The 11125-nt window shown below is 39.2% G+C and overlaps 1 protein-coding gene across 1 annotated transcript; it reads left to right on the top strand.

Moving 5' to 3' along the window:
- The first annotated feature begins 1505 nt into the window (after positions 1 to 1505).
- On the top strand, positions 1506 to 3555 carry LOC105054614 (short-chain dehydrogenase TIC 32 B, chloroplastic). Its single transcript, XM_010936174.4, has 8 exons — positions 1506 to 1710; positions 1807 to 2038; positions 2126 to 2205; positions 2316 to 2475; positions 2596 to 2677; positions 2770 to 2857; positions 2950 to 2996; positions 3106 to 3555. The coding sequence occupies exons 1-8, from the start codon at positions 1521 to 1523 to the stop codon at positions 3364 to 3366; spliced, it is 1140 nt and encodes a 379-aa protein (XP_010934476.2). The 5' UTR covers positions 1506 to 1520; the 3' UTR covers positions 3367 to 3555.
- The last annotated feature ends 7570 nt before the right edge of the window (positions 3556 to 11125 follow it).

Raw genomic sequence — 11125 nt, 5'->3', positions numbered from 1 at the left:
AACTAGAAGTTCATTCAATCTCAATCAGAAAAAGATCATCTCAAAGGCAGGATTGTTCACTACTTTAATTTCCACGCTTCACGTGACCAATATCGTCAAATCGTATCCCATCTGCCAATAGTTGCTGGCAAGGAGAGGTAATCTCACCATAACCCGACTTATGTTATGACTTATAATGATTTAGAGCAAGAAGTCAATAAGGCTTAATAAATTAACACCTTTATCCTCTAAATGGGAGGGTGGTATATCATATGATATGTTTAAATATTCAAAATATCTAGTGCACAATCAATATAGAACTAAATAAATATTTATATGGACTCACATATTCTCATGTTTAAACTCCCAGCATTCTTGTCTAATCAAAACATTCAAATCTGACCAAATCCAGTCACAAACATCATGATTGCCTCGTAGTCAGCCCTAAAAGATCTAATGCTACAGTATCCCTTAACACATTTAGATTATGAGCTTGGTCTTGTAACAATCTGAGACATTGTCCGGAGAACCAAGCCAGAAGGCATCATTTGGACACTTAAATAAGATCAAGGAACCTAAAATTAATTATCTTTCTACTAGCTTGTGGTTGAGGTACTAGGTCGTAATATATGGTGTCCCAAAACGGAGAGTGGATAAGATGCCAAAAGGAATGGGGACAGAGGGGAATAGCGTGGAACAAAGTTATCCTCTGGATGGTGTGGACTAGTTATCCCCTCGTGAACCCAATCATTGCTATCCCAGGCGCGCGTGCGACGACAGAGCGGCCGGGCCACGGCGGGATCCCGTTGCTCGCCGCTCGGCCCCCTTGTCCACCATAACCCCAGTCGGCGGGCCCCACACACGAGTTACCGGACCCAACGTTGCGCCCCGCTCGGGTGTACCAATTACTCCGGTGGACCATCATGATCGGACGGCTGTCCTCATCCCACTCGAAGACCCCTTTTCCCACCACTACAGGGAACGACCATCCTACCCAAAACCAATCGCCATGCAAAATTCTATCCAATCAACTCATGGCACGTGGCAATGATGGTCAGTAGTTGGGGGAATTGGGCCCAGAAGCATGTAATCTAGGGCCCACGCAAGACTTTTAGCCGTGGGTTACATCGAGGAAAGCACTTTCGGTGGTTATGGGGACTCCAAATCAATTATAACGCGGACGAGAGGAGATGGTGCGGCTGCTACGTGATATGCTCGATGTAAGATCGCCGAATACTAGTCAATCCTTTTCACTAGATCGCCGGCTATTATTAGTAGCTATCGCTCCTTCTCCTCTCAGATATTCCCGCCCCTTGTTTGTCTCGTGCGAAAGATTATTAACACTCACTATCATTAAATAATACCCTCGCTTTTTCATGTCCCGTCTCCATTCCATTTCTTTTATATTTTATCTTCTCTTGGTGGAAACATAACGTCAGCTGTTGTTGATCCAAAGCTCTCCGTTCCTACGTTCTAAATATATATTTCCTAGCTACTGTCTCTTATATATATCACATCCTTTTGTCTTGGGGTGGCACCGGATGGTATTAAATACATTAAGCTTCAAAGAAAGAGAAAAGATAAAGGAGTGGCGTTTTAAGAAGGGAATGCTGGGAACGGTGAGGTATCTGCTGGGCTCGGCCGGACCCAGCGGCTACGGGTCCAAGTCGACGGCGGAGGACGTCACAGAAGCTTGCCCGGACCTCCGCTCTATTACTGCCGTCATCACCGGTAGAGATCTCGATTCCAATATTGATATATATTCTGTTCTCTAATATTTTGTTGTTCTCTCGGTTTCTTTATTGGAATCTTGGAGTTGGTTTGAAGGGGCGACGTCGGGGATCGGGGCGGAGACGGCGAGGGTGCTGGCGAAGCGCGGGGCGAGGCTGGTGCTGCCGGCGAGGAGCCTCAAGGCGGCGGAGGAGGCCAAGGCTCGGATTGTTGCTGAGTGCCCCGATGCAGAGATCATCGTCCTCCCTCTCGACCTCAGCTCGCTCTCCTCCGTTCGATGCTTCGTCTCACGCTTCCTCGCCCTCCAACTCCCTCTCAACCTCCTCATGTATCACCCTCACCTCTCTCTTTCATATTTCAAAAAAAAAAAAATTCTCATTTTATTTTTTGTTTCTTTTAATATATATATATATAGAAATAATGCGGGAAAGTATTCCTACAAGTTTGCAATATCGGAGGATGGGATCGAGATGACCTTTGCCACCAACTATTTAGGTGAATCACTATAAGTACTCCGTCATAGAAGCTTAACTTTCTCTAGTTCATTTCTTTTTAAAAAAAATAAAAATAAAAATCAATTATATGTTTTATTCAATCTTTTTCAGGGCATTTTTTGTTGACGAAGCTGCTGATGGAAAAGATGGTGGAGACGGCGATGGTGACGGGAATCGATGGCCGCATCGTGAACGTGTCGTCCACCATCCACAGCTGGGTCGCTTCCGGTGACTGCCTCCGTTATCTCGATCTCGTCACCCGCAAGAAGATGTAAGCCTAGTCCCTCCACTACTTCCAAAATAATACTATCGCTCTACCAATATAACATACATGTATTTATGATGTATGTATATGTGTATAGTAACTAATAAAATAACGTAAAATCCACAGCCCATACAATGCAACGAGAGCCTACGCTTTCTCCAAGCTCGCCAACGTCCTCCACACTAAAGAACTCGCCGAACGATTAAAGGTTTGTTTTAATCCCTACCGATGTCTTTTGTGACGTCGGTATTTTTTTTTTTGTTCTACTAACTAATTTTCTTTCATTAATTCCTTCATAAGAAAATGGAAGCTAACGTGACGGCGAACGCCGTCCATCCTGGCATCGTCAGAACTCGGCTCACCCGTGACCACGACGGCTTCATCGCCGGTAAACCCTACCTCTGATTAGAAATACAAAAAGGGAAAATCTCAATTGTTGGATTAATCAAAACTAAAAATATCACCTTGATGGCATGGCAGATCTGCTGTTCTTCCTCGCCTCCAAGCTTCTCAAAACCATCCCCCAGGTTAAACTATGACCCAGACCCCTTCATCATCGTTCCTTTTTTTTTTTTCCTAAAGAAAATTGTTTTATGGGAAAATAAAAGTAAAATAGAGCTAAATATTTCATCGCAGGCTGCAGCGACGACGTGCTACGTAGCGACGCACCCGGGGATGGCGGGGGTGACGGGGAAGTACTTCGCAGACTGCAACGAGGCGACGTCGTCGAAGTTGGCATCCAACGGCGACGAGGCGTCGCATCTGTGGCGCTGGTCGGAAGCCATGACGGCCGAGAAGCCGCCGAAAGATATTGGCTCGGATCGTCCGACACGACACGAGCAACGATGTGACGCATCGGGGACAAAAAGAAGGATGGTGAGGCACACAGAGATATAAAGGCCATCGTAGTAGTAGTAGTAGGCCTGGAGAAGGTTCTGAAGGCCTCGTTGGGTTGGAGACAGCGAAGGGACAGGAGCAGATAAATGCTCTGAGGAACTAAAAGCTTTTTGGTACCAAAATCTTCAGGCTTTTGCCAGAGATTTGGGGCATGTCGGACTCCGTACGTGTAATAGGCTTAACCAGTAACTTCCCCGTCTCTCTCTCTCTCTCTCTCAGGCTAAACATAAATATATTACTATTACTATAGTAAAGGAATACATAAGCTTATATAAAGGGTAGGCAAATATATACAGTGTTTGGTAGTTGGAAGCAATGTATAGTTGTGGAGAAGGTGTTCTTTGTAATTGCATCCATGATAGCGTACTACCATGTGTGGTGGTTTTATTTTTCTCTTTTTTTCCACTATTTTAGGTTAAGAGAGATGCACGCTGTGGGGACCGGATCTAGGCTAGGATCTAGCTAGGTCCACACGGTCTACTTGTTTGATTTATTTTTAGTTATTGATGTAAGTGGAATATTTCTTAGACTTGATGTGGAGAGACATAAAAAATGAAGACTTGGTCATGCTTCAAATCATGGCAGCAGAAAAATGGTAGTATCTGATCAACTCCGGTATCAGGCAAAACGGATCGGAGGATAAGGTAAGGGAGGGAACATAAGAAAATAGAAAAGATTAGAGTAATGCAGCAGGAGACCCACTCAGGCCTACTTTAACTAAGTTATTTCATTAAAGAGGATGTGTATGTTATGTTGATAACTTGGAGATGGAGAATAAATCCTTGTGTGATTTTCGTTAGATTGGTGATCACCCAAGGATGGTTGAGGATACGAACTTTCTTGAAAAGAAATAAAGAGGAAAAATGGATGGTAGTATGAATAATGTGGTTGTGGTGATGGAAAGAAATAATGGTTTGAGATCTAATTTTGTGTATTTAGAGACTATCAATAGTAATGTATGAAGAGATATATTCCTTCACCATCATATCTCTACATTAATAGCTACTTATGAAGAGGTGCATCCTTCAACCATTATATTTTTCTACATTGGTTTTCTATCTCATATACATACTTTTACAATGTTGGGATGCAATAATCCAGATTACATACTCATTATAGTATGATATTGCATCATTTATGTGCATGTCTTCATGTTATACATAAAATGTAAAAGGTAACATTTTTCGGACATGGCTTGAATGCATGCAATCATGAATGTTAAGATATCAAGAGAACAATGAATTAATCATATTTAGTTTACTGATATCCTGGCAGTTTCTTAGTGGTCATGGTTGCTCAAGTATTTTATGTAATACATGATTTGATAAATTATCATAGTTAATACATTTATTCAACGGTGCTCCTGGTGGTAGTTGTTTTGATGCTATCATTTCCTACATAGGGGTGTTGGTTTTCATCACCTCTATTACTAGCGTCAAGGACCACGCCATCCTCCGCTTGGCCCACACAAGAGAAGCATAGGTTAGTTAATAAATCTGGATACTGGCAGAAAGGAATGCAATTTATATTTTGTTTCGTACAAAAATTTTAAGATTTAAAATTCCTCTGAAATCTGGTCTTATGTCCTTTCCTAATTTTGATATCTTCTAAGCATTTCTTATTTTCAAAATTTGAAATTGTAACTTTGGACATAAGTAAGGTTGTGAGGGGACAAAGTTTAATATGTTGAATTTATAGAGAGAAAAAAAAAATCCTCTAATTTAAATAATATTTAACTTAGAGATGTAAACTTGTAAAGCAACTACATATATTAGCAACTGGTTGAAACTATACTAACTAATTAAGATTATTATGCAAAAATCATTAAATTGTACCAAAGAAAGACTAGACTAGAAGAGGCAACAGGAAAATAATGTGGGTCCAATTGCTGAGGTATGTGATCATTACGCTAAGGGCAAAATTACCCTTTTTATGCAAGATGTACCAAGAGCTTATTTCAATGCACTCATGATCACATGGAAGAATGGCCATGTAAGTCCTTAATTACTTGGAGCTTCATAATTCAACTCCAATGGCTATGCTAAGACCAAAAACCTGACCTTTATTGCTTGCTGCATCATAACAATGCCCCACTTGATGCCTAGTTTGGTTGCAAACAAGTTTTCAAAGAGTAGATGCTAGGAGTAAAGTTCAAATAGAGAATTAAAGAAGGTAAACATGAAAATTATGCTATCATAATATAACACCAAAGATGACTAGTCTAATTGCAACCATGTTTTCAAACTGAATCCATCAATTGCTGGGTAAAGTTATATTGGAAAGGACAAAGCATGTGGCATGGCCGCACACGAGTGGTAATCATCTCAAGAACTCAACGGTGCCTCCTGGTGGAAGGGGCTTTTACTGATAGCGCCACACTTTTTCTTTTGTTTTCACTATTCTATCTGGGATATATTTCATTTCTGATATTCCATGTGCGACAAAAAGAAAGGAGATTTATGAATTAAGGCTAGCTTTTAAGGTTTAAACCTTTGAATCTAAATTCCATGAGGGGATAAAATGGTAAAAACATGTAAAACATCTAAGAAAAGGGAGCTAGCAAAATTGTTGAAAAGAATTAGAAAAAATACGAGCATTTGATATGATATATCAAAAGTCATGTTTAGAAGAGTTTAGATCTTCTGCGTATTTGTTTTGCATGACAGGAGAGTTATGCATGGTTAGATAGTTGAAATGTTGCCTATCTCAAAAATGGATGCTTGTTGTCCATCAAATTGCCATGCCAAGCATAGTTGGCATGCTATATGGTGAGATGAGAGATGGGTGATGGATGCTTATTTTGAAGATATCTATAATAATTTAAAATCTCACCTCAAAAAAAGATTAGTTGAGAGGTATTATTGGAGTTTCTTAGCCTTATATAGGTACGTAAAATCATTTCAGCGAATAATCGATGTGAGATTAAATATATGCCCACACAAGTCCTCACATATTCTTCCCATTTAAGTCCTTGTGTTCCCGTCAGATTAAGAGTCTAAATTCATGCATGTGGTCGGCATCAATGAACTCATGCTACAGTATCTCTTAATCGATATGGTTATAGACTGGATTGGTTTTGATACCATTTATAAGAATCTAAGATCTCATCCAATAAAACTAGTCAGAAGATATTATTCAGATTCTTTGATCTAAAATCTTTTTAACGAATAATTGATATAGGACTAAATATATGCTCATATTAGATCTTACAATGTCACCCCTCTAACGATACATAGTCCTCTATAATGCAAAACATGCATCGCAAAGGACAGTAATTACATTCTAGACCATAATTGTTATGAGGAAAAAACAGTGTGTATTCTTATTACACCACTATTTGATAAAATAATTACAATTTCAAGGCTCCAGATATGGTTAAGATATGGAAACCAAAAGAAATAAGAGAGCAAAATTTATTGTCTGCTTTCTTTAGGAAAGTTTTATACCTTCCGTACGTGGAGCTATCTGCTATGTTTTACTCAAATATCTCTCTTGGGACTTCTTGAGCCAGACAAGTGTGCTCACAAATTGTTTAGGCTAGAGAGAACAAGGAGATAAAGTGATGCTTGATTATCGTGCAGAGATGCCTTTCCTACCCGTTAAAGGCACACAGTGCCGTTCTGTTATTTATTCATGGTTGTCAGTTAATGAATGATTTTAAAAACCAGAAAAAAAAATAGTAAATGTTCAAAACATGAAAAGTACTTAAAAACAGTCCAAAATTTGACCAATAAAATCAAATAATCCAAAAATCACCAATAGAATGTACTCAAAATTTGAAATTTAAAACCAGTCCAAAATTTGAAAAAAAAAACCATGAAGAATTGATAAATTATGGGCTAAGTCATCGCTCATGGTCAAGGAAGATCAGCCTCTGATCAGTGGCACAAAATCAAATTTTCAGTGACTATCATGTGAATGAACGGTTAGGATTCCCATGCAAGGAGCAAGGAGTTAGAAACAACATATATGCTTTAAGAGACAGAATAATATAATTAATGGGATAAAAAAGCCTTAAGAGATGCATTCTTTGACATTCTTCTCTTGTGGATTAATTTCTCAAACAATAGAGATTCAGGCAATATCGCTGCATCATTAAAGGCCAAGATGATTTAGTCTTCAGGGCTTATACAATGAAAATAACACTTAGGATTTGTTTACTTGAGGTATGTCACTCATATTACAGGATAATGTAACAATTGCCTCAGAACTAGAATACCTATCATAGGCTATAAAAGCAGCAAATCATGTTTAACACATTGCAAACATTCATAGTCCACATGCCAAAAAGCTCTATCATGCTGCTTAAGCCAATATTGAGTATTTCCACAGAAAAATCTTATTGGACCTCCAAATGTGAAACTACAAGAATGGTACCTTGATGCTTGTGTGTTTGTCAAGGCTATGCTCAAAAAAGATCAATTTGGCATACTGAGAACTCATATGAGACACTACTTTTCAAGTCTCGCCAGCATCACTCCATGTTTGAAACCTCTATTTATCTCTATCTTTAATGAACAAAATTTTCTCTAGAATTATATTTTATATTTCACAATAGAACGTGAGATGTAATTTTTTTTGATGCTTTGTAACTTCAGCACAGAATTTGTAATGTTGCTACTTGTGTTTCAAGATTAGAAGTATCAAGTCAGACTATGACCACCTCTCCTTAAAGTCCCCTTTAGTTTCTTGCTCATGTAGTTTACCTTCATTATGCAAGACAGATGGTATTTACTAATGATGCAACAGTTAGAGGCATTATATAGTTTACCTTCTTTTAGACTTCGAGATTTCAAAAACATCTCTAGCTGGTTGCTTTGTTCCTTTGTATTAACTTTTAGGATATATTTGGTTGAAGAGAGTTGGGTTCTAGAATGAAAATGCAACTAAGTGACTCTCATTTCAGCTATTTGATTGGAGAAAGTTTTATTCCTATTCCAATTTAAAGGGAGAACAGAAATGGCCCGATTCACCCAAAACCTAATCTAGACTCTCCTCTAGTATTCAAATCTTATTTTGATTCTGATTTCAAATCCAATCACGAATCAAATGTGCCAGGAATATAGTTATTTTGATTCCAATTCCAATTCATTTTGATTTCAATTTCGATTCGAATTCTGGTTGTAAACTCAATGCACCCCTGTTGCAGTCCAAAACATTAAACATGGACTAGCATTGACCTGCTATACTACTCAATGCATACATGATTCTTCCTGGCTTGTAAGTCATGACTCGATCACATGTAGGGCTCATGAACTCACCAGATTATTTAATCATCAACTGCATATCATATCTTAGGACATATGAACATGCTGTGCTGATGCTGCGCATCCACTCTATACCAAGGGTGTGAAGCTCGCGGAATGCTGTTTTGATCAAATGGTCCTGTTGTGGGCAGGCTGTGGGGGGACCTCCCTTAATAGTCCCACATCGGGCAACTCTGGTGTGTGCATGTGCTTAAGTAGTGCGGTCCGCCTCTTACCTCGTGAGGCGCCTTTTGCCCAGAGGGGTAGATAGGACAAAACCGTGACCTGTCGATCGCGTGCGGCCCGTAGGGCGGCGCCGTCGGGGAAAGCGGACAATACCTTGCGACGGTGGAGAGGAAAAGGTGTCCGTAACCTTAACACGTGTGCACAACAGTGGCGCGCCAGGTAGGGGTAACCCGCCTCCTGTCGCTCAACACCTGCACCCTCCAAAGTGGGGGGCATCTGTTGTGGGCAGGCTGTGGGGGGACCTCCCTTAATAGTCCCACATCGGGCAACTCTGGTGTGTGCATGTGCTTAAGTAGTGCGGCCCGCCTCTTACCTCGTGAGGTGCCTTTTGCCCAGAGGGGTAGATAGGACAAAATCGTGACCTGTCGATCGCGTGCGGCCCGTAGGGCGGCGCCGTTGGAGAAAGCGGACAATACCTTGCGACGGTGGAGAGGAAAAGGTGTCCGTAACCTTAACACGTGTGCACAACAGGTCCAGTGAGTGTTGGGCCTAGCCCACTCATCATTTAGGAGTTTATTATGTTTGATTGTTGGTTCATTCTCTGTCATCTCTACTGCCTCACAAGGTTAGAGGACAAAAAGTTGAGCAAAGCCAGCAAAAAGATCTTAGAGGTTTCCATTATACACCAATATCAGAATATTTTGAAAAGTAGGCAGTTGATCTTGGTCTGCTGATGACTAGAAAAAGACAAACATTCTCAAGCTCAAACCATGAAGCCAATATTTGGCCAATTATACCTAAACTCAAAGGAGGATGTGAGCACAGGTTATGGAAGAATTCCCACTAGTTATGATAAAGGAATAATTTCTAGAAGATTTTTTATTCTTACTAACTGGAAATTTCTACCTAGGGTTCCAATACGCCAGCTTTAGAATCTCTTAAGAAACTCACTCTTGCACCCATTTCCTTGGTACTTTCTGTTCTAAAGATCTCTACACCCGCACCCACTCTTGTTCTGGGTAACTAATTTCCTTGTTTTAAAAGACCAGAACCAAGTGGAGAACAAGATGTGTGACAAAATATATTAGACAATGTTATGAATGAGAGCAAGTCTAGTGTAAGAAGTGATGCAAAATCAATCACACCGACACCCACACAAATGCAAGCAATGCAGGGATTTTAAACAACATCTCTGTCTTTTACTTCCCTACTTCTTCCTAAAATCACCATGAGTCCATCTCATAGCCATCAAATACCATACCTATTACATTACATAGATAAGCATAACCATCCACCCTTGTCCAGCAACTTAGGGATGAATGATGGATTTTTATGCACCAAATATTCCTATTTTTAGAGTCTAATGCCATTTCAAGTTTTTCTATCCCTTTTCTCACAACTTTTATCCAATTTGATATGTTGAACTTCAGATACTAATATAATAACTAAACAAGATTTATAGTCCATGTTTTGACAATGATGCCCCTTAACTACTAAACTTTGAGTTGGGAGATTCAATTCCAAATAAGTTATCATAATACAAGTGTGCAGAAACAAAAACAGCACGAATCTACAAAAATATGGGAGCAAACAAACAAGGTAACCACCACTTATCATAGAAAGAGAGTACCTTGATACCTCCAAATTCTTTTGTATTACAGTCATATATATGTCATTATTACTTAATGACTGGTACCATTCTGAAAAGATAAAAGGAACGACTCTAAATTTAGAATGGAGATATGGTAGAACATCATCTTATAGAATCTGGAACGACAAAACCCCAATAATAATTTCTTCATTAAACATTTCTAAAATCCTTTAGCAAAAACATTTCTAAAATCCATTTCTTCTCTTACTAGGACCTTGCAGTTTGTAAAGATTGCACAAGGACACCGAAATAAGTTGGTTGCTAGTACAACATGCCAAAAGCTTCAAATGCTAGGGCCATAGAACATTGATATGCTATATGGAAATTTAGGACACACAAGCTCTCTTCATTAACAATCTTACGGACATGGGTTTTTTTTTTTTTTTTGAAAAGCTTACGGACATGATTTTATGAAGAAGAAAAATAACTGGAGAAAACAATAACTGATGACAACATAATCACAGATAGATGTTGGAAATTTCAGCGGTTAGCAGGAATCTTCTAATAATGTATGTAGTATTATATTATGATGTGAGAAAATAGCAATTATACTAAACACTTTGTCAATATAATGAGATTGGATTTACGACTTTGTTAGCCAGATTATAATAGATGAGCATAGAAACATTGATATTTCATTTAAATAAAGAATATCTAAAGCAATTACGTATACTTG

The sequence above is a fragment of the Elaeis guineensis genome, chromosome 12 (assembly GCF_000442705.2).
Source record: "Elaeis guineensis isolate ETL-2024a chromosome 12, EG11, whole genome shotgun sequence".
Lineage (NCBI taxonomy): Eukaryota > Viridiplantae > Streptophyta > Magnoliopsida > Arecales > Arecaceae > Elaeis > Elaeis guineensis.
This window is presented reverse-complemented; position numbering and strand designations above follow the sequence as displayed.